Here is a 24,585-nt window from a genome sequence, read left to right on the forward strand (position 1 = left end):
TGTGTGTGTGTTCTCTCTTTTACTCATTCAAAAGAGAACAAAAAAGAAGCAAATTTGTAATTTGATCCTGCGTCTTTTTCACAGTCTTGCATCCGTCATAAGGGGCCAAGTATTAACTGCTGATGGAACACCGCTCATTGGGGTCAACGTCTCCTTTCTACACTATCCAGACTATGGATATACAATCACTCGCCAAGATGGAATGTAAGTTCCCTTTGAAGCACTTCGTGTCATAAACACAGCAAAGGCATAACTGAAGAGCTGCTTGTAAAAATAAGATAATAATAAAATAATGGAAACAAAAGGCATGAAAGAAGTCATTGACCAAAGTTGTGCTTTGTACATTCTTCAGATGTAAAACATGCTGATTATATACTTTAGAAGTAGGAGGGCTTGCTTAAATTGACCACGGCGTCCCAGACTCTCGCTTCTCTTAGGGCAGTATTATGTAATATAATTTAATTGGTGTCCCCATTGTTCCCAGTAGAGCCGTTGTGCCTTCAGAGCAGTACAATGGAATGAAAAATCAATCCATAAAATGGAGGCTGTGGGTGGCTTTGGGAATTTGCTGACTAGCTGGCCCTCTTGCGTTTTTTTCCCTAGGTTTGACTTGGTAGCGAATGGTGGTGCCTCTCTGACACTGGTGTTTGAGCGATCGCCGTTCCTGACACAGTACCACACAGTATGGATTCCCTGGAATGTCTTTTATGTCATGGATACCCTGGTCATGAAGAAGGAAGAGAATGACATTCCTAGTTGTGATCTGAGCGGATTTGTAAGGCCAAACCCCGTTATCGTGTCGTCGCCTTTATCCACCTTCTTTAGAATTTCTCCTGAAGATAGTCCTATCATCCCAGAGACACAGGTAACGTTTGCGTAACATAAATAGCGTGTTATCACAGGTTAGCATTAAGCCACCATGATGAAAGGAGTGCAAACTACTGTTGAAAAATAATTCTGACCAAGTGCTAAGAATTTGCAATGTGATTATTTTCAGACCAATTTATTCATTCTATGTGATCGTTATTAAACTTTCATCCGAAAAAAAAAAAAAAAGGGTAAGAAAGCTTGGTGTACACCAGTGTCTGGTTTTATATTTGATGGCATCATTTAATTTACAGACTGTCTTCAGCAATCAGGCACTGGCCCATCAAAATGGACACACCGCAGTACATCTGACTTTTTTGACTGCCGCCTTGCTAGAAGCGCACCTCAGAAACTGGAAATGAAAGGTGTTTTTCCCCTATGTCTGAAAGATCCATACAGTTCAATTTATCTGTTTAGTCCTAATAAATGGCACGACACTCAGATTTTTATAAACTCAAAGAACCCTCTGTAAGACCGAGGACAGGCTTACAAGCCAATGCGCACGTATGTGCTACTCTACTTCTTCAGAACTTGTAATACTGAAAGCAAGACGTCAAAACCGTGCTTTAAACGGAAAAAGCTGCGATGGGAAAGTTTTTTCTCTAACACAGGTGTATTAAGTTCTTCCATCACAAATAAGTAATCACTAATACAGCCTTCTTCGACTCTTAAAGCAGCGTTGCATTTCAAGAAGTAATATTTAACTCATTATTGATTTCTGATAAAACTTTTTCTCATGAAAAAACACTCTCCCTCTCCCTTCTCACCCTCTCCCTTCTCTCTTTTCTCTCCCTCTCCTTTCTCTCTCCCTCTCTCTCCCCCACCTTCACAATGTCAGAATTACACAGGGACCCTCTTTTTCCCATTCTCTAAGAAATGTCCTTGTCTCTTCAAGGGAAGCATAGAAAATGTATTCAAATGTTTTCACGCAGAGCTCTTAAGAAAAGAGCAAAATCATTAAGCGGTTCATGCTAAGAGCAGGTTTAAAGTAAAGATGTAAGGAAATTACAACTAAATGCTCACACAAATCTAGACTGTGCTAGAAAATTGTTGCTTTTATCCTCACTATCATTTCTCTGCCTTTGATAGTTGCAAGTCAATTAAAAGAAGGGATTTGCAAAACACAGTCCACTGAAAAACAGCTCTGATTTACTTGTTTTGGCAACAGATGATAGATTTAGTTCCTGAAGTGGTGGAAAATGGCTTTGATAGATGGGGCATAAATCTAAGAAAAAGGTAATAATAGAAGAATGTCAGAAAATACATATTTTCACAAAACATTTGTAACATGTAGGTAAACAAGTAATTTCATGAGCAGTGGGACTAATGAAGTCTGGATTCCTACTAATTCCCACCCGTTGCTGTAATTCCAGCTATCTGCCACATCCAGTCCTTCCCCCACGGACTGCGTTCAGCCTTTTTCTCATGGGAGTAACAACTTCTTCCCTACCTAAACCCTTTTCTTTAATAAACCCTAAAGGAACTGAATCATCTTTAGGGATTTCTGCTGTTATTTCAAATGGGGTTGAAACGGGCTCCCAGGCTCGCAAGTCGTGAGGAGGGAGGTCTGACAGGCAGGGCGGTTGGGTCAAGTTGATTTCCCTAGGAAACCAGCCGGAAGGGAAGCTCGTATTCTCATCGGATCCTAAGCAGTTGGTGTTGGTGGGTCATTTACGACGAGGTAAAAATAGTCCTGTCATTACGTATGCAAAAATCTGGTTGTGGTGCTGTGTAAAAAAAAAACATCGAGTATTTTCTTCCGTATTCTTTGCTCATCACACACGTAGTTCCCGGCTTCGATAAGTGGGAGCTGCCCAGCCGTGCCTGGGACATACCCTGTTAGGGTCAGGTTCCCCTCAGAAATCCATAATGCTCAACGGTCTGTCTCCCAAAAAATTCACCACGCTGATAAAAGATGAGCAGAACCAGATTCCATTTAATCTCTCTGTTCAGCTCCGGAGGAACAGCTGTCAATCTGTTCGTAAAGAAGGGGCAGTGCCAGTTTGAAGTGTGGGAGACTGGATGAAGGCACAGAGAAAGAAACGGTTCCCCGTGTTCCTTCAGCTGGCGTTAGTCACCCCGTTCGTGTGGGGTGGCAGCACCCACTGCCACGTACCGCAGAAGAAAATGATGTGCTGCTGTAATCATCATCCCTTGAAGTGCTTCATCATCCCTCCAAGATAATGTTTCCGAAAGGGTGTACTTAGTGGCTTATGAATCCCAGATTGATCAGAGGGGGAATTAAAGTCTGTTCCGAGGAAGCAGCACAACGGAGAACTGAAAAAAGAAGGCAAGCGAGGGGAGAGAACCAGTGCCGTGGGTGAAGGGGTGATCGCAGACCCAAGAGATCCTTACTCAAGGGGGATGATAATAAATAACATGTTAACTGAATTCAACCTACTTAGGCATGACTTCATCTACTTTTAATTGCAAGTTAGCGTGCTCTGCTTAGACTTAACTCGCTGAGATTAATCAGTGTGGAACAAGACAGTGAACGGCATGCAGATGAGGGAGATCGGGTTAAGCTGGAGCTGCTTATATGGGTTAGCAACAATATTTGTTGCTGTCTTTTTCCTAATATAATACATGTCTGTTTGCCACATCTTGCAGTGTGATCTGGCAGAAACCCACACGTGAGTCACAATGAGCAGCTCTGAGTTTTTGAGGCTTTCCTTCTCCTAAACTTCTATCATCCACTGTTACGTACGCTTCCAAGATGCCTTCTGCAGGTCCCGACCAGCTTGTCTCCGTCACCTCCAGCGTGTGGGAGACTGAAGACTGAAACTTTTCCTTCTAATCATATGTTCAAGGTTGCCCATTTAATTTTTTCCTCTCCCCTGGCTCTCTCTCACTGCTGGCAGAAGTTGGCAAAATATATTTACCCGGAAGAATTCAGGGTAAAACATGGGCCTCGGTGACTTGATAAAAATGATTGTTTGTAACTTCAGGGTGGCCAGATTTTCAGCAAAGTAATTAATCTGTTTTATCATTTAAACAGGCAGTATAATAGGATGTTTAGATATTCCAGTATTACATGGATGCTGCATCCTAGTTTCACATAGCTAAAATCTCCAGAACTTCAAGTTTGTACTGAGAAAAAATGGAGATCATTCTTAGACCCAAATATCGTCATTTATGCATCGTTGTTTTCCAGCACGTTTTCTGGTTTTCATCTCTTTTGATTTCTGTTTGAACCTTTGTATACACCTCTTGAGTTATTCTTTTATGGTCACATTTTTAGGTTTTTACGCGTGTGTGGCTTTTTCCTGTGCCCCTTCTCTGTGGTATCTCAGCAATATTTTAAGTCTAGGAAAACCAAGTCATTTTCCCCCTTTTCATTTCTCCTTGCTTTATATTGTTAACTCAAGGTTTTTTTCTTTATAAGTTCATTTAAGAGCCTCAGTTCTAGCGGAAGTCTTTTTTAAAAAGGAAAAGATTTTTCCATCTAGAAATGAGCCATTTCAGCTTCTACTTAAAGAAGTACAATTTTAGTACTCCTTGGTCTTGGGCTTTGTGTAATAGCAGCAGTTGTCGATACCTACCTGTATCTATAAATGCCATCTTTACCCCCCTCAAACCAAGTCGATGTTACACTTTAATGCAGCAATTCATCTGTTACTTCTCCGCAAAGAACCTTTTCCTGAAATGAGGACTAAAGTTTGCACTCATTTGTGAAATTTGTTCTCAAATCCTCATTTTGCTCAATTTGCTAAAAAAATCACGGCGACACAGCAGCCAATTTCCCCCCTAATTGAATTAAAATTCGTATTCACAATTCCTAATACCATCAGAGCACGTCACCTGAATCGTATTATATTTTGGAGCAGGAAAGCGTTCCAGAGCCTGGCCAGCTTTAGTCCTGCTGGCCCCAAGGGACAGGGAGCCGTGCACAGTTTATGGGACTCAGTCGCCAGATCAAACTATTGGGACAACAAACTCTGTCCTTTTGAAAATTGAGACGACCCTTATCTCAGTCCTGTAGGTTAAATATTTCACACCTGTCCTTCCGAGGAGCTTGACCATCCATAAATAAAATGTCAACCGTTAGGATTTGGTGGTTGGGCTGTAACTCCGTCTCCTGTGGGTACCAGGCTTCCTGAAGGTAGTGTGATACTCAGGCTGGAAAAGGTAAAGTACAGACGGCTTGCTTGTGTCGGTGATTCCTGACGTGACTTTGATCCCCAGCGACGTCCCTGATTGCTGTACAATTGACGTGTTGTCATGGCTCCCATGGGATGCTCTCTGCTGTGCCCGATGATTTAACTTTTCAGATGAACGTTAAACTGCTTTAATTCTCTTTGTAATGCTTGATTCTGGGAGAGAGATTGAGATGCGTGACCTTACCTCTACATTTCTGAAGTTCTCAAGAAAAGAAGTTACTACAGGGGATATTTTATGGAAAGAAGGAAGTTATAAGTCAGATTTCCAGCAGATATTTGAGGCTTTTGCAGAAACTAATAATAGGGGTTCAGGTTTTGTTTTAAACCTTGCTGAGAACTGCGTGAGTGTCCTAGTTTCTAATTTGATAGTAATCCAAATACACAGTGGAATTTCTTGCCAATTGAAACTTCAAGGTGTCCTCTTTATTGCCTGTTATCTCAGCCAGGAACACTGGAAGACCACCTGAGTGTTTAACGCTGCTCTTCCACAGTTGCAGTTGTAAAGGAAGCAATGGTCGTGACAGGAGACCGGTGAAGTCCATTAAATTGTGTCCTATTACAAGCGTATTATTTCTTTTTCTCCTCTTGCTTACCGAGCCCTCCATCTGTTAGACCAGTTTTAATGTGCAGTATATGAGAGTCCTGCTGATGTCTTGAGGAGGAATTTGTCTTTTGTTCCTAGGTGGTTTCTGGTTTTTCTTCAAAGTCTTAGAAAAGGAATATGAGGTGCTGCTTGTCATTGCTTCTCAGTCATGGCAGCTTCTTGCCGGGGAAAAAAGAAACATTCAAAGACTAAGAATTTTTAAATCTGAATTTAATTTGTTGAGTATCTTCCAAATCCTCCTTTACTTCCTACAGCTCTGTTATATAGTCTTGCTGGAGAAGAGCTGCATGCCCCCATATATCAGATGCGAATAACCACTCGTACCGGGCAATGAGTCAAAATACTAATTCTGATTTTTTGTGACTGTTATTGGGAAGGAGATAGATGTCATTAATACCATATAAATCTTTCTTTGTATCCCAGCAAAAGTGCTAACACCGAGGACGGTGGAGCGCCTGTCGCCTTCCCCAAGAGCGTAAACCACACTCTGTGCCCCTATTCAGCGCAGAGAGTGGGTTGTTTAAAAGCAGTGTCCAAGGATTCCTCTACCACAGAGAGCTACCTCAGCACTTCTTTAGCAGCCGGGTTTTGATCCCGCTGAAGTCTCAAGCCTAATATTTGCGGCAGTGCTCTCCCTGAAGTCCGCTTTCCACTAACATTAACTAGTGTTTGGTCTTCAGGCTGGAAAGTAAAATAAAGCTTTCCAAATTTACTTCCCCAGGGGTGTTCCTTTGACAGCACGGAGGCTCTGGGCTTGTGCTTCAGCGTCCTTCGCCCTCCCTTCCCACCAGAGAAACATTATATTTGTAAATGTGTCCAGATACTTTTTTCTTGTTTCTGTTTTTCCCCAATGAGCTGGGATAGTTGGTAGCTCCTCACCTGAAGCGCTGGCTCTCAGTGTTTATGTCCCGGCTGAGGTATGGGACAGTATGGATTGTCTTCATCCACGTTACACAGAAACCTTTCACATCCATCCATCACCCACAAAAGCTCCTCAGCTCAGAGGAAAAGACAAGGGGCGGGGGGGGGGCGGGGGGGAGGAGGAACCTTTTAAAAATAAAATTGAATCATTGCACCTCTCTGAAATGAGAAAGTGGTGAGCTGATGTCTGAGTAGTGAATATTGATCAGGAAATATGGAAAAAGCTTTCCCTGAGGCGTCCTACTTATCTGTCTTCAAAATAAATGGAAGAATGCTCTAGTTTAAAGTATTTACAATCCATGGGTAATGCAAATAATAAACCACCTAAAAGTCTTTCCTGCTCCTACAGGAGCAGTTAGCGCCATCCCACCCCAAATCTGAGCTTTGCAGTGCTTGGAGGCTCTGCTGCTGTTATTCCCTATCCATAGTTGGGACACGGGTGGCAGGACAAGAAGGGGCTGCTTCCATGCAGGTGAAAGATGCTTTTTTGCTTCTTCTGGAAAAAGCAGTCAGTTGGGAATGTTTTCCCTCTCCTGCGTGCTTCTTCTCCCCCCATAAAAATAAAGGAGAGATCTCTGAAATCCTTCAGCAGAAAGTATCAACTAAGCAGCTTCAGTGTAACAAAGAATTTAGGCTTCGCTTTTCTGAAAGAAAGGTGAAATGTTGTTATTTATTTATGTATTTTTTCCATTATTAAATGAAAACCAGGTTTAGATGATACTTCCTAAGGGATTGTCCTGTAGCATCGTGTCAGGCCTCCTTTTATGAGAGCTGCGTTGTTCTGTTTTAATTTCAAAACCATTCAAATACCGTACTTTTTTCTTACCAATGCCTAGGTCCTTCATGAAGAAACAACAATACCAGGAACCGATTTGAAGTTATCATACTTAAGCTCCAGGGCTGCGGGATACAAATCTGTTCTGAAGATTACTATGACCCAGTCTGTGATACCATTTAATTTAATGAAGGTTCATCTCATGGTGGCAGTGGTGGGAAGACTTTTCCAAAAATGGTTCCCCGCATCCCCAAATCTGGCTTACACTTTCATATGGGATAAAACTGATGCATACAACCAGAGAGTCTACGGATTATCTGAAGCCGTTGGTATGTGTGTGATGGAGGTTTTTTGCGCTTTTATGGTTGTCTTGAAAACAGGGAGGCACATCTCAAGCACTTGTATCCGTTAAGTAGAAAATGTTTAGCAGAATAAGATGAAAAATAATAATGGATATTAAAATATATTGGAAAATAGTAATCCAAACTTTGAATTGTAAGAAAAAAATGTCCTTCGAAAGTGAAAAGAGACCACAGTCTTTATTCACTTCTACTTCTCCCCCATGAAGTATCCCTCAGCCTAATAATTACACAGTGTGGTATTTAGTCTGCGCTCTCCTCGTGCTTGAGAGTGCAATGGCATTCTGACATACTGCACAAAATGGCTTTCTTCTGTACCTGTCCTAATCCACTTTTAATAACTGAAATTATTTTACTAACCCAAGATTGCTTTCTGAGGGGTTTTGGAATTCTATTTAGTATTTTCAGTATAACTAAGGAAGCCACGGGGATTTTCAGGTAGCCTGGGAGAGCAGAAGAACCTATGTGCCTTAAGGAAATCACATTCTTTAAACTCTTCTGAACGAGATGCTATACTTAATGAGGAAATTTGCTGTTATTTCAGTGTCTGTGGGTTATGAATATGAGTCTTGCCTGGATCTAACCCTCTGGGAAAAGCGGACTGCCATTCTGCAGGGTTATGAACTGGATGCCTCCAACATGGGTGGCTGGACGTTGGATAAACATCATGTATTGGATGTTCAGAATGGTGAGGAGTTCCTTTTCTTCTTGCTAATTTTAATACTCAACTGCCCTGCACTTTAGGTGTCTCATTCTAACTTCCCAAATTTTTACTTTGTTATTTTTAAAAAAAGGAAATTATGGAAACTTTTGCATATGGTGAATGCTTTGAGCTTTACAGCGTATGTCGTGTTTCTTCACCCTACAAATACATAAGTATTAATAATTTCATCTAACGGTGTGAGCCTGCGTGAGCTATGCTTAGCAAAAAAAATCCCAACCCAACAATGTCGAAATTGTTTTTAAAGAGTGAGTGATGCTAAGGAGCCGGTATTTCTAAAGCAATTGTAGGTGTCAGCATGGTTCTTGGGATTAACTGTTTGTATGTAAGAGGATCTTGAACAATGTTTTCACTTCCAGTTTTTACAATGACTGAAAATTAAGCAGCAATAAGAGACATTCCTGCCAAACTGAGAGCTCTTTGCTCCCAATATTAAATCCCTCATTTATACAGGAGTTGTTCCCCTTCGTGTCATGACATGCCCAGCCCCGGCACAACTCACGGGAGCAGACAGTGCCTGGGTACCGTCTCTTCTGGAGGATGAGCCCTCATTTACACTCTCCTCCCGTTCAGTCCTTCCCCCGAGGTGAATCCTGCCTGGGGTGCCGTGGTCGGCTCAGCACACAGCAGGTGACGGATGGTGTTGCCTTGAGTCAGCCCGGGGCCCTTGTGCCCCTCGTTTCAGGACGGAGTCCGGTCACTAGCGAGCAAGTCTTCCAGAATTCCAGTGAAAAGATGAGGAGCAATACACAGTTTTAAGAACTGTGCGTTGGCACCACGGTAGATTTGTCCGGTGTGCTCCTCAGCAGCTGCCTGGAGGGTGCCATGCTCCAGAAACCCCAGCTCAATGCGGAACAGCAGGAAATTTGGAAAAATTCATCTGGAAGCATGTAAGAAAAGTAAAATAAGCAGAGTCACACTGCTCAAGGTGGGAGGTGGTCGCATTGGGTTTTGATGCAAAGGAGGAGCCCAGAAGTAATTCAGCGAGAAGAACGTCACTTCTGCAGCACCTGGTGTCCCTTGGAGGTCTCCCCATTGTAGATGAATCCATCTACTATTGCCCCATCCCTGGAGGCGTCCAAGGCCAGGCTGGACGGGGCTTGGAGCAACCTGGTCTGGCGGGAGGTGTCCCTGCCCAGGGCAGGGGGGTGGAACTGGATGGTCTTCAAGGTCCCTTCCAACCCAAACCATTCTATGATTCTATGAGCTTATTTTGTGCAATATGCTCATCACCACCTAAAGCGCTGCTTCTGACTGGTAGAAAAACAAGGCAGCCAAATCAAGGGAAAAGGTGTCATTGTACCTAATTGAAAATGTCAAAAAACCCTGTGCAAATTATTGTAAGGTAATCCATCTAAAAATGTAAAGAGCTATAATTATAAATATATATATCAGATTGATTCTGTTCACAAGGCAAATTGATGGTGGCTTTAAATTACGTTCAAGAGTACATTTGACAAGTAATGACTTTTCAAAGTGACGTGTGTCTAATTGAATAAACGAAGTGGAGAGTTGTAATGACAAGGTGGATGAGCTGGAGAAATTTATTCCGAGGAGAGTGCAGCCAGTGTTTGTACGGACATCCCGAACTCCCGCAGTAAATAGTCTAATGTACATCTTTTAGTCTGGGATAATAGAGGAGAAATGTGAAGGACCAATTTTTCAAGGTAATGACAGAATAAATCAGGTGCAATAGTGCTCTGTGCTGACTTGTAGAATTCCTCTGATGAAAATTATAGAACTCAGCTATTTCAGGCAAAGTGATGGTGCCATGATTGTCATAAATGATGTAATCACAGGAGAGGGGATTTCGTACACTCTTAATGCATTCTGGCTTTAACTATTCATGAAAAATACGTTCTCCCTCTTTTGATTTAGATTTCTTATTTAGATTGCTTGCCGTTAGGTTTCCGTAAACCATTTTCATTCTTCCCAATTTTATCATGTCTATTGATTTTTCATTTATAATCTCCTAAATTTTATAGCATTAAAAAGTAGTGAGGACACCTAAAACATTTGAAGAGGAAAACAAAGCGGGGTTTTTTTCTCCTATCTTTCAGTATAAAGAGTGCAGTTGGGGAGTGAGGAGAGAAAGAGGAATACACCTTAAATTTCTTCTAAGCTTCCATCTCAAAAGAGAAATGTAGCCCTCAGCCCCAAACTGCCTCTGAAACTCGGGGCAGACGAGCAATAAAACGCGTGTCACCCTGAAATACCAAGTGACATGGGGTTTCCATGGATTATACGGCGGGAAGGCATATTGTGCCTAAGGAATAAAACCAGCAGAGCTGACCATTGGCAGAGGACACCGGATGGATTCGCTGGGAGATGTAACGATGAGGGGCCTGGCAACACCGGAACACACTGTAAATCCAGGCTTTTTTTCCCTAAGACAGAAGATTTAACATAAAACCCGCATTTTTCTTCTCAGATTTCCTATGGAGGCTGTAAGGAAGAAAAATACTGCTGGCACATTGCTTTGTCTTCACGAAATTATTGTTCCTTTCATGCCTCAAAGCAGAATTAAGTTTAAGAGGCAGGTTGGTCTGGCACTGCATTTTTTTTGTTGTTTTGACATTTTTAATAACTGCCTATAACTGCAGCCGTGGTATTGAGGCAGACTTTGTTGCCAGAGGTACATTTTTATTGTGAGCTGAGTAGAGTCTTCTTAGAATGGAAAATTGCGGCAATCTCCAACTTTTTGAAGTAGCTCTTTAATTAATATTTGCAATTTGCCTCAGTAATCCACTTCAGATTACATTTGGCACCGTATTCATAATTAGTTATAGTAGGACTTTAGGAACACAATTTGCAAATATTTTTTCTTTTTTACAATATATGCACAGTTACAATTTTAGTCATGTGCGGGGAATGTTAAAACTGTAAGGATTTAGAAACACAGACCTTGATTTCATTCAGTACACCTCGCGTTTCCTTCAACGTGACCATTTTTATTCTGAATTATACCAATTAAAATTAATAACATTTAAAAGAATGATTGAAAACTTGTTTGGGTTTTAAATGCTCGTATGTTTATTGTTTCTGTTACACTTTTTGGACAAGATAATTTAATGCTTTGTGTGTCTGTGACTTCAGTATAACTATAAATGTTTTAATAAGGTTCTGTTCCGTGTAGTGAGAAAAATACGGTGGTGAAATAATTAGAAGTCCATTAAATTATATTCGTGAACTAAAAGAATATTTAGAATACGTTTTGTGTACGTAAATTCAATCATATACATTTTTACAAACTTTTGGTTTGTTGTTGTTTTGTGCTTTTTGTGTTACCTGCCAGGAATCCTCTACAAAGGAAATGGTGAAAATCAGTTTATATCTCAGCAGCCCCCGGTTGTTAGTAGCATCATGGGCAACGGGCGACGCCGCAGCATCTCCTGCCCAAGCTGTAACGGCCAAGCTGATGGTAACAAATTACTGGCTCCGGTTGCCTTAGCTTGTGGGATTGACGGCAGCCTTTACGTGGGGGATTTCAACTACGTTCGGCGGATATTCCCATCTGGAAATGTAACTAGTGTTCTGGAGCTAAGGTATGGGCTTTTTCTCACCTCGGACTTTTGGAGTTGTGAATTACCGTTGCACACTGAAGTACGGAATAGATTTCTGACATTGTGTAAGTTCGAGTTGCCAAATGCTTTTAGGAACAAAAAAAAAAAAAAAAAAAGGGCAATTCAAAGGATTTTAATCCATTTGAAAAAGTATTTAAAACTGAAGTGAAAACATTTTCCCCTGGTAAAATGTTTCAACTGTGCAAATCTAAACTGTGCGAATGTAATCTACCCAAAGTAATTATTCTGTGGATGTAAAGAGTTAACCTACATAGTGGACATGAGTGGACAAAAGACAGTCGTTCACCACTTCGCTAATGATCGCTGTAAATGTTGCCTTCATCTTTTAACATCCTTTCTGAATGTTTTCCTAATAATGTTTTTCTGTTCTTTTTTACTTGCTCCCACCAAGAAATAAAGATTTTAGACATAGGTAAGCATTCCTTAAAGAAGATTTATATTTTTCTAACTGTTCTTTTTTCTTTCTTAACAAATGAATGCTTATAATGGAGAAGTCATTTCTGAGATGTATTACTAGAAAAGAGGAGTATTTTTCAAAAATAATGAGTTCATATGTTTCAGTTATGTCAGCTGTCAGGCGGTATCGTCCTTTCGGATACGAGTTCCCCTTCTCTCATCACTCTCTGTCCGCAGTCAGGCTTCTTTTTAAGCTTGCGTGTGCCCTCCTCCGCTGCGCCCTCGTCCCTGCTCACTCCTGCTCCTTCCTGCCAGCACTTTTGCTGATCCCATCAAAACTCGCTCATCAATCAGATACCCCAAATACGAGGAGAATGGCATCTAAGTAATTAAATTATAAAAGTATCCAGTGAGTTCATTTCATGAGATTTTTGACGTTGAGTCTTTTCAGGCTCACATTTAACAGGTTTGTTTCTTTAAAGGTGAACTTCTCTTAATGACGAAGTTGAGATTGGCCCGTAATAATACAGCTCCGGGAGCTGAGATTTTAAAATACACCAAGATTCATAGGACTGGCCATAAAACCACCAGTAATGAGAAGGGTGTAGCAGAGCATTCATCCACCCTGGCATTGCTGGAAGAACAGAAGAGAAGGTGGTGGCTGCTTAGAGTTGCTGTGCCGCAGCAGCCGCTCCTCAAAGGGGGGCAAAACCAGAAAACAGAGTGATGCTAAAATGTTGTTGGATCCATGAAACCCTGCAAGACTTTGTGGCGGAACTCCTAAGTACAGGGTTTAGCAGCCCCACGCGGTCCCTCTCTCTCCTTTTTTTGCTGCCAGTCATTTTCTTTCCTTGTTTTTAAACAAATCCCAGAGTGTCGTACCTCAGTTCTCCTTTTTTTTTTTTTTTAAATTCGCTTTGCTTTGGACATATTTCTTTATGAGGATGGGGTTTGTGTTTAAATAAGTGTGTTTCAGACGTGTTAGGCAAAAAATTCTGTGACTCAATAAGGTGTTTGCATCGGCGCTAATGACCAGGCCTGGGAGTCGATGCAGAGTCTGGCTGGTTTTATGGTATTTTCCAGGTGTGACTCCGAGGCAATCTCTCCTGTTTGGTGCTTTTAGCTTTTCACTATTACTTTTAATTTGCGTTTGTTCCACTACTTTTAAAAGAATGATGTCCCTAGTGGTATCGTAAAGTTGTGATTGCAGCTGGAAAAGGCATTGTCTTGGCAAATGTATGGAAGATGGAATAATATTCAAAATGAGGATTTGGAATGGACAATTGGGATTAAGGAATGGACGCGTGGTGAGGTTTGCTTTGCTGTGATTTAGTAGCCACTGCCAGAGCCGTGGGCACAGGCTCAACTGCGTCATCTCAGCAGCTGGAGCCCCCCGTGCAAGAGCAGTCGGTGAGGGGGAACGCTGCAGCTTTCCTCCTTTATTCGTGCCTACACGTGCGGAAGCCCCGGGGAGCCCAATTGCAGTCATACTGCACAAACCAGCGTTTTCATGGGCTGTGAAGTGGGCGAGGGAGGAGGCGCAGGGGGCCGTGGAGAGCTGGCTCCGCGGCAGGGGCTGTGGAGCGCACACCCTCTGCTGCCAGTTTGAGTTTTCTCTCCCATCAGACAACATTTTCCCAGTGTCCACCCTTAGCCTTAGGGGTTTGCTGCTCAGGGGCTAAGCCAAGAGTGGCATCTTTATGCTTAATATCCCCTGGCAGCTTTGTATTTTATTAATTTAGCTGATTTTTATTTTAAGACGTGTAGACTTTTAGGATGCCCCAAATCCTGTGGCTGTGGGTTCCCCAGCTTAAGGACACGCCGGGAGACCAAATAGTTTCTTTTGCCTGCGTGAAGTCGTGCGGAGCCCTGCGAAATGCTGAGGTTTCTATTTAAATTGCGGTTTGGAAAACAGCCCTCAGCAGACCACTTTGCAATGTATAATTACTAGGTATCGAAACTAAGAAAATACACTAAAATATGCATTCAGCAAGTAAAACTAATGAACAGGGCTAAATACTGGCTCGGATCTATTAGCTCGGATCTATTATCCACTCAAGCACTGAACTGGCCTCGCCTACAAACCCAACACGGAGCGTGACGTGCCTCCCACCGCAAGGAGCCTGTGCTCAACAGTAGAGAGACAACGCGGATCAAATTCATCCTCTCACGTGCCAGTGACCTCTCATCTTTCCAATCCCAAAGCTGAACTGATGTCTTTATACACACTGCTGCCCGTGGGTGATTAATGCAGACAGGCATTCATGGAAGAAGTCATTTTTAGGAGGACTTTGAAGATGAGGAGGTCATGTGTAGGCTGCGGCAGTATCCCAAGTCTCTGAAGAGCCAGAAAAAAAGTTTAGGGAAGCAGCAAACAGCTTGGAGGGTGTGTGGTTTGGAAGGCACAGAGTGAATGGGAGAGAAAGGGGGACTGGAGCAGGAAGAATATTTTTTAAAAATTCCTCTATCCATTTACAAAAATGGAGAGTAATTCAGGTGATCGGAGAGCTGAAGAATGAAAAGATGGGTGTAAGCCAGGTAAAAGCGGTGGGGAAGAGATCGTGGCAGCTCTGTGTGCGTGTGCGTACTGCGCACACGTGTGCGCACTGCAGATTTGAGGCACGGCTACCATTATTTGGCACAGACAGAGCAAGTTAATTCGTAGTCATTTGTCTTTATAGGAGCCCACGTTGGTATGTAACTGCGTGTTTTTCAGCGCTACTGACAGCGATGAGGCGACACTGAATGAGTCAGGAAGTCACTGACCCTGGATTTTACTTCTTTGCGTTTGTTGTTACTGGTAGAAGGCAGAAGCTTAATATTATTTCAAGCTACAATGAAACAGAATAAACTCCGAGCAGCTTTCCAGCTGCTGGCCGCTTATCCCTCTGCTGTTTTTGAGATGTGCGTAGCGCGCGTAGATGTTTTCTGGCTGGAAAACAAACGCGGTTTTCACTGGACAGTTATTCAGTCCCTCAGATTGTGCCTTGCTCCTGGGAATTAAAGGGGTTTTCCTCTCGGCTAAAGCCGCCTCCGCGTTTTTAACCTTCTCTTGAAAAGAAACGCTGAAGTCGAGCCTGTTGTATTATTTCCGAAAGGAGCCATTAGACATTTCATATAACAAATTGGAGAGTTTGTATTGATTTAATAATAATATCCAACGCACTCCCAACCTTTGGGTGTTTTTTTAATAAAATGAGAAAATATCCTTAAGTTATCAGCTGTATTTTTTTGTTTTGATGAGGATACACTACTTAATATGAGAACTCATCCCAGCATTTTTGTTGGAATTAATTAAAACATAGAAATGTTTTCATATTTATGAAGAAAACAGCTTTGAAAATTCTTCTTTGAAAGAAATAATTGTGTTAGGCATAAATTGTTTAGTTATTGATTTGCTGGCTCTTTATTCCAACAGTTGAAAAATATGGTTGAGGCAACGTTAGATGAGTTGAAGAAAAGAACTTTAATTTAGATTTTAGTAATATAAGAAAGGACTTTATTTTAAATTACAATGAAATAAAATTTAATTGCACATTTCACAATTTGCAATTTGTTTATGTTTGAAGTGTCTGCAAAGTTTCTTAAAGACCAACGTAATCATGTAAATGGGTACCATTTAATTTGCAGTCTGTGGAGGTATAAATAATTTGTACGCTACACAGTGATCATCTCAAATGATCTCTGCGTAAAATAAGGTTTCGAAAATACCTTTCAACTATTTTGCACGTTGGCAATAATAGATTTGTAACAGACGGAAGCTTCACGTAAGCCTACATCTAATTGTGTTCAGACGTGCTGTACGACACCCAGCTCTGTAGCAGAGCTTTTAAGAGGTGCTAATCGCTCTGGGTTTGATTTCATTACTCGGCTTCACTTGGCTTCTTCCTTCTGAACCAACATGTTAAAAGTCTTAAAACCAAAGAAAATCCTATTTATGCAACACATTTTTTCGGTGTTTCTGTAATTTGGGTAGCTATAAAAACCTGTCCCTGCTAAAAGACATAATTTGTTCACAAGTTGTTCCTGTTGGTCTCTTGTTGCTTTTTCCAAGTGGCAGTACATAAAAACGTGTGACATTAGCACAGTTATGTATTTACACAACGTGAAGTGGAGCATTCTGCCAGCAGATGTTTGGCTGTCACCGAGGCGGGCAGATCTGTTTAGGCAGCGCTTTTGCAAACAGCAGAAGCGGGACTGACTGTTCTGACACCGCTTCAATCCATTAGGAGCCCGCCTGAAATTACCTCCTCTATTTACATGACCTTATTTCGGCTCTTCGTGCCGTAAATTAGGTCAGGAATCCCAACTGCAGTGGGTTAAGTTTCTACATCATAATACATCAACCCCAAAAGGTACTCTCCAGGGCTGGTTTTTACACCAGCAGGGGAGAAAAGATGGTAATTCTCAATTATGTGGCACCAGTGGAGAGGCAAAATGTACGTTTCTGGGAAAACTGTTAGCAATATATATTTTCATTGTAATAAAGACTGCGTTGGCGTAGTTAGCGGTTTTGTGCCAATGCGTACAGTTATTTGAAATATGACTCCGAGTGAAGAAGAACGGAAAAGCTGCGCTCGGTGCTCTGGTGGAAAAGATGACATTTCCTAATGCGTTAAATCATGCGCATCACGTCTTTGAAAGCGGTGGATTAAACAAATACTTATGAAGGATGTCTTATCTCTTGCCTGTGAACTAATAATACGAACCCTGCCTTATCTGTTTATGAATTATATAAACCACGCACCCCAGCAGCCTTATATAAATTATAATAAAACAGATAGGATGATAACAGCAACAAAGTGTAAGCAAAGGCTGGGGTCCTGCTGCAAAGTTTGGGACCGGATTGAGGTTCCCGGAAAGCCTTGGAGTCATCAGACTCCGGTATTTTGGTCTGGCCTATGACAGAGACAGGAGCTGTCTCTAATTACGGAGCACGGGACGGGCCTCTGAGCGTTATGGACAAAATGGATCTTTTGTCCCAAAAGGATGAGTCTAGACTGGACTGCCTGAGACACAGGCGAGAACTGAGAACCAAGGAAGATTCTGGGGCCAAGACCTATGCCTAGAGCATCACTGTTGATTTTAATTATTTATGTATTACTGCACCTTGCCCATGAACTGAAACCTTTTCTTCTTGATCCAATGGTAGGTGCAATTAATTACAGCACATGCAATCTATAATTCCATTTTACAGCAACAACCCAGCTCACAGGTACTACCTTGCAACTGACCCCGTGACGGGAGATTTATACGTTTCCGACACGAACACGCGCAGGATTTATCGGCCCAAGTCGCTGACGGGTGCGAAAGACCTGACCAAGAACGCGGAGGTGATAGGAGGCACGGGGGAGCAGTGCCTGCCCTTCGACGAGGCACGGTGTGGCGATGGAGGCAAGGCGGTGGAGGCAACGCTCATGAGCCCTAAAGGTAAAAAGAGTTATCCCTCCCTAACTTGCAAAATAATACGAGAGTTCAGAGCCGGGGGCGTGATCATGCTTAATTACTGAATTTTGGCTCAAAAATGTGGTTCTGAGTAATTTTTTCCAATTGGAAAGACCATTGAGGAAGAGGGCTACACGGTACCTGGGTTGATTTTTTTAGGAAATATTTGGCTTTCATGGTTATTGAGCATTTTCAAATGTTCCTTTAGATTATGTGTTTGGCAGGCAGTGGTGAAGATTTAAAACCAGTGTTGGTTTTGGTCCCACTTACCCATTTGTCAGGTTAACTTGAAAGCTAGGCCCTTCTCAGCGTACTCTCCAATGAACAGCAGATGCGATCAAGAGGAGTAGATTTCAGACTGAACGTTGGTTTATTATGCAAAATACCTTTACAAGCTGGTTTACTACCTACTGCCTAAGGCCGCGTATTCTGCCCTCAATTCCCACTAGGCAGGCAACGCCCTCAGTTATGGATAGCACATTCCCTGCTAGTACAAACAACGGATTTCTCTTCTCTTCCCTAAAGGAATAGCGATCGACAAGAACGGGTTAATCTACTTTGTTGATGGGACCATGATCAGAAAAGTGGATCAGAATGGCATAATATCGACTTTGCTTGGCTCCAACGACCTGACCTCGGCACGGCCTCTAACCTGTGACACCAGCATGCACATCAGCCAGGTACCTTCCCCTGCTGCCAATTCAGAAAGCTGAGCTGGGGCTAGAAATGCAAATACAGCTTTTATTGTCCCTTATAATAAAACTGGGCGGAGTGCGTAATGGATATTTAACATCAGAAACTGGGGAGAAAGAAACCTGTTCCAAGGGCACGAATCGCAGTGTATTCTCTCGGCTATAAATGCCGCTGTATTCAATTTTTCTGCCCATAAAGTTCAGTTTAGTTTAGAACAGCAAAACTATCAGTGGGAAGCATTAAGTCTGGTAGTAAATACTGGGAGAATGGCAGATCTGTTAGAACTATCTTGGCATGTTGATGCTTTCGGAATGGCTAACGTCCCCAGCCTGCTAGAGGGAACGAGAGGATATATAGAAAAGAACATATTTTTCTATTTGTCTCAAGAAGGTTTGTGGAGGTGCGAAGGGGCATCGCTAGCGGTACGTTTACAAATGGAGTACAGTACGGTGTCTCGTACTCTGGAAGGTAGTAAGTTATTTTTGCTATTACAAGAATAAAAGATGAATACTGTCCTTAAAGTACGTATTTAGGCTTTGGTATCTGTCTCTATTTTTATTTATGGATTTGTGATACAGAAAAGGGTAGCATTTATTGGAGAGGAAATTCAACCTGTATTGTAGTTCCAGTGCAACTGGCTTGTTTTCAAGAAAATAGATGTCTGATCACAGTTCCCTTTGCCTCCCTGAAAAGCTTTAGTTTGCTGCGCGTATTTTGATACAAGTTTTTTTGTCGTGATTGGTTACAGCAGATGAAAAACATCCTTACAGCAGGTCTGAAATTGAAGGTGAATTAATTCATTTAATCTGCAGTGGTTAACTGTTTAACTAAACACTTCTGTTTGTAAAGGTTCGTCTGGAATGGCCAACAGATTTAGCAATCAACCCGATGGATAACTCCATTTATGTTTTGGATAACAACGTAGTTCTGCAGATCACTGAAAACCGTCAGGTTCGCATTGCCGCGGGGAGGCCGATGCACTGCCAGGTTCCTGGGGTGGAGTACACGGTGGGGAAACACGCCGTGCAGACCACGCTCGAGTCAGCAACGGCCATCGCCCTGTCCTACAGCGGGGTACTCTACATTACAGAGACCGACGAGAAAAAGATTAATCGGATAAGACAGGTCACAACTGATGGGGAGATCTCATTAGTGGCTGGAATACCTTCAGAGTGCGATTGCAAAAATGACGTCAACTGTGACTGTTACCAAAGCGGCGACGGCTACGCTAAAGATGCCAAACTGAATGCCCCTTCCTCCTTAGCTGTGTCTCCGGATGGCACCCTGTACATTGCTGATCTGGGAAATATCAGGATACGGGCTGTGTCGAGGAATAAACCCTTATTGAATTCAATGAACTTTTATGAAGTTGCTTCTCCAACTGACCAAGAGCTTTATATCTTCGATGTCAACGGTACTCACCAGTACACTGTGAGTTTAGTCACCGGAGACTATCTCTACAATTTTAGCTACAGTAATGATAATGATATTACTGCGGTAACAGACAGCAACGGGAACACTCTTCGTATCCGACGGGATCCCAACCGGATGCCAGTAAGAGTGGTCTCTCCGGATAACCAAGTCATCTGGTTGACGATAGGCACTAACGGCTGTTTGAAAAGCATGACTGCACAAGGGCAGGAGCTCGTCTTATTTACCTACCACGGCAACAGCGGGCTTCTGGCAACTAAAAGCGATGAGACGGGATGGACCACTTTTTTTGAGTAAGTACATAAAATAAAGTCAGATGCCTTAGAGTTGTTTTGGTTATATGTATATATACACACAGACAGAGTTATATACTGTACAACTGTACAGTAGCCTTGAAAGATTTCTGGAGACTGATGAAGTAACTGCAAAGGTGACCCTTGATTACAAAAAACACAGAAAGATAGTTCTCATTTCCCCCACTGTCTTCCTCTGTCTGACTTCTTCTAAACGTTGGCTTGGAATAATTTTAAATTCATTATTTTGAATTTCAGCTTTATATATTGAAATAGTAGTGAGACAACATTTCACTCTTTGTCAAGAGAGCTGTAACTCAGACAACCACGATTTTGTAGATTTGCATCAAAATCTAGATTTTCATCCCATTTGCTCATTAGATTGACATTGTTCTGCAGCAAATACTGACAAGAAATTTGTCTTCACTGCTCAATATTTCTTGCTTTCTTTTTTTCTAAGCAAAAGCCTGTCTGCGTGGTCTTTTACCCACAAAAAAAAAACCAAAAAGGTTGGGTGGGTATTTTTGTGAAGTTGTAAAAGGTTGTATTTCACTGAGTGGCAAATATGCAGGAAGGATCTCTTGGAGGACACAGCACGTTTCCCACAGGTGGACCTGGGCAGGAGGAGCTGAGAAAAGAAACGTGAGCTGTGGGGGGAAATGTCATTCCGGTAGGAATAAACTGAAAACACGGAGACCACCAGCGACGTGTGGCGTAGAGGTGCGAGCACAACAGCCAGAAGGATTAGTGGAACAGCAGGACTTGTAATTTTTCCAGCCTCTGGAAAAAATAATTTCAGTGGATTGCTTTACCCTGTGTTACAGTCATTAAGCCATCAATGCCTGTTCATAACCGCCAGATTAGCAAAACGTTTTACAGAGTCCTCGATTATATTGACTAGGGAAGGTCATGACAATTTATAGATAAACTAGTGGAACCTGAGAGATCACGCATGGCTTTTATGGGCAACTTCATCCCCACATGAGCTGAGCTACAAACTGATATGCCAAACAGAACCTAACAAAAATGCAGCTTAAAACACAATTTGTTTAAAAAAATGATCAATGTAGAATTAAGACAGATTTTTTCCAGTCATCTCTGTCAACTGGAAAAATATGTGTATTTTTAAATCCCATGAAAGACATGCTAAGGTTGGGTAAAAATGTGCCTATGAAGGAGTGGAAGGCGGAGAGATAGTGTGATAAATAAAAGTGTTAGAGGGCCCTCAGCTGAAGTATTCAGGATTACAAAGGGCATCATGAAAATCCAGTAAGTCCCTCTTCTTTTTCTTTTTCTTTTTTTTTTTTTTACCCTCTTCTTTTCTGCTATCTTTATGATGAAATGCAGTAGCAACTGCTGCCAAGGTCAGGGCCTGAAAAAAAAAAGCTTTCAATTCAACAGACATGATAAAGAAAATAAAGTGCGGGTGTCAGGCAGTGGCAGCAAAGCCAAACATCTGTGTTCTGAGATAACTTCACGTTTCTGCCGGCGTCCGTTTGGCTGAGGCAGTGTGCAGGAGGACTCGGCACCTGGATCTACTCTCCAGCCTTCACGTAGGCCCGGCGGGGACACGAGAGCAGCAGGTGCTGCTTCGCTGCAGATTGTGTCCTGAAGTGGAGACAGGGCTGGAAATGCTGATCCCTAACAAAGACAGCAGGTGGAACGGCGCTGCTGCCAGTTTTAAGGTATTCTTACAATAATCTGTAAATTGGCAGGGCTTTGGTAGCGGGCACGTTCCCAACGCCTTAGCACACGTCTGTAATATTTAATTGGGCATTGGTGCATCCGCTGCGTAGCTTTTTAGGTCCTGCCAAGAGGACACAGAAACACAGCGAGGATACACAGAGGAACGAGAAAGCGTTCAGTCGAGAGGACACGTGTTCTCCTTCTCCCGAGTTATCCCTGTCCTGTACGCCGAGAGACCGAAGCACAGCTTCGGACGGGCTGGGAATCATCATCCATTTCCATGGAGAGTAAACTCGGTGTTTAACTGTCACACGCACAACCACTTGTTTCCAGCAGGTGAGTTGGGCAAGGCAGTCAATTTGGGAGACAGTGAAGTCCCTTACTGAAATTAAGGCATCTGCTGGGTACAGCAGGCACTTTAAATCACGCTGGCATCCATAGTGGCTAATTGAGGACCTCGAGTTTTAATCAGGGCAGTAATTTCTCACCATGTTGCCTGTAGTTTCTGTGTCGCTGACTGCGGTGCGCTGCAGAAGTAGCTGATGGCTCCTGAATGCATCTTAATGGCGTCTGCGTGATGGCAAAGAAGTGGATATTATATTCACTATTAAGTGGTTGATAGGTCTGTATTTTTCAGCACGGGGAGAATTTAGGGTACTGTGTGTCATGCGGTACGTGGTTATCTACTGAGTCTGTAAATAGCTGTCTTTCACGCCCGATCTGCTCCCGTGCCGACTTTCTGGTCTGAGCTAGGTTATGTCCAGCTGGCTTAGGGAGACCCCAAAGGGCAGGCTGTTCCCCTCCGTAACTATGAGTATTATTTCCAAGCTGCTGTTTATGCACTTCCTAAACAATTACCTCCAACCAATGTCTTGTTAGAATTCCCAAGCTGAAATAATTACGGAGAAAGCTAGGCAATTTCACTCACCCTGAATCTGCAAGTGTATGAGGCTTCTGCAGAAGCCAAGATACTCATCTCCTCCCCGTAGCCATGGCGAAGCCGTAATCTGTTTAATTGCAACAAGGAAGAGTCAGGTGAGACATGTGCAAAAACTTCGCGGAGAAGATTCTGGAGCCCTGGAGCAGACAGACAACCGCAGTGACCCCGTGCCCTTCACAGACTGGCTTTGAGAAGAGATGAGACATCTTTGGGGACTAACGCGGGCGGAGCAGATCCTGCCTTGGGGTAGGGCTTGGACCACGAGACCTCTCAAGGTCCCTTCCAGTCATGTTTGCTGTGATGCTCCGTACCAGTTAATACCAAAAAGAAAAAATTGCACTGATTCTGTAAAGCTACAGGGAATAAGCGGGGGAAAAAAGCACCGTGTTATTTTTCTTGCCAAAACAGCATTCTTAAAAACATCCATCGGGCATCACAGCTGCTTACTTCTTTTTAACATAAAATCCCCACACACTGAATTTGTGTCTGTATATATCACTCTTTTGAAGGAAAAATAGATATAAACACAACTATTTTGCCGTTTTCTATTCCAGGATCAGCAAACATTATTGTGACTTTGCTTTTCAGGGCTGATGATGTGTAACGTTAAACCCGACTAGGCTGGGTTTCCAGAGGCTTCTACTGCTATTGCCAAACTCGTTGGAAACCCTGTGTATCGTATAAGGGCTTGCGTGGGGGTGGGGGGGTACACACGCGTGTATCACTCTCCCAGCTTTTGCGTATTGATGTTTGGAGGTAGCGTGGGCGAAAAAATTCTCAGCTGAAGAGTTTTCTGTTGAAAAAAATGAAGTCTTGTTAAAACGGAAAGGTTTTCCTCAAACGTCAGGTGAGGAATAAGAAATTAGGAGAAGAAATCATTCTGATTTCGTTCTTCTATTTTAGTAATAGCAAAATATTTCAGTTTCATTGCTGGCTGCATTTTCTTTTCATATCGGAGTTTATTTAGGTATTTTATTTATCTGTTGTATTCTAGGGACTTTTTACAAGGGCATGTACTAATAGGACGAGGGGGAAGGGTTTTAAACTGGAAGAGGGGAGATTTAGATGAGATCTGAGGAAGAAATTCTTGGCTGTGAGGGTGGTGAGCCCCTGGCCCAGGTTGCCCAGAGAAGCTGTGGCTGCCCCATCCCTGGAGGGGTTCAAGGCCAGGCTGGACGGGGCTTGGAGCAACCTGGGCTGGTGGGAGGTGTCCCTGCCCAGGGCAGGGGGTGGAACTGGGTGATCTTTAAGGTCCCTTCCAACCCAAACCATTACTCAGATTCTCAAAATATTTTGGGAAGGGGATAGAATTTATATTCCACGGTGAATTTACTTTCTTCCCACACAGAGTTAAGACTTTTCAGCTGTTAGAATTTCCAATGGACTAGAAATGTCATTTTTCAACTAGCTCTGAGCGTGGCTGGGTTGTTTCACCCTTTGGTTGTCACACATCTGTTTAAATGGCAGAAGTTACATTGGAGTAAAAATAGTGCGGGTTTAGTAATAAAAAGATCCGTCTTTGGAGCCAATTCAGTAATAGCTTCGTTAACTATTCTCTTGTGCAGATCTGTTTGTACAACTGGAGTGTGGGTCCAAAGAACTTAGATCATTTCAGTTGAGTTCTCAGTGATTTGAGAGCAGATTTATGAAAACGATTTAATCTTTTTTTCCTTTCTTAGAGCAACTCTTCAGCGAAAAGAGGAAATCTTT

General features: G+C 42.5%; 1 protein-coding gene across 16 annotated transcripts in view; it reads left to right on the forward strand.

Annotated features, from left to right (window-relative positions):
- Positions 1 to 24,585, forward strand: part of TENM3 (teneurin transmembrane protein 3) — a 434,875-nt gene that overhangs the window by 377,316 nt on the left and 32,974 nt on the right. For all 16 annotated transcript variants that reach the window (XM_054202752.1, XM_054202736.1, XM_054202738.1 and 13 more), the window contains 8 exons: positions 85 to 204; positions 604 to 865; positions 7,389 to 7,656; positions 8,231 to 8,374; positions 11,703 to 11,952; positions 17,585 to 17,817; positions 18,358 to 18,512; positions 19,375 to 20,249. In XM_054202752.1, the coding sequence (XP_054058727.1) occupies positions 85 to 204; positions 604 to 865; positions 7,389 to 7,656; positions 8,231 to 8,374; positions 11,703 to 11,952; positions 17,585 to 17,817; positions 18,358 to 18,512; positions 19,375 to 20,249 (2,307 nt within the window). The remainder of the gene's footprint in view (positions 1 to 84; positions 205 to 603; positions 866 to 7,388; positions 7,657 to 8,230; positions 8,375 to 11,702; positions 11,953 to 17,584; positions 17,818 to 18,357; positions 18,513 to 19,374; positions 20,250 to 24,585) is intronic.

The sequence above is a fragment of the Rissa tridactyla genome, chromosome 5 (genome assembly GCF_028500815.1).
Source record: "Rissa tridactyla isolate bRisTri1 chromosome 5, bRisTri1.patW.cur.20221130, whole genome shotgun sequence".
In the NCBI taxonomy this organism is placed as follows: Eukaryota; Metazoa; Chordata; class Aves; order Charadriiformes; family Laridae; genus Rissa; species Rissa tridactyla.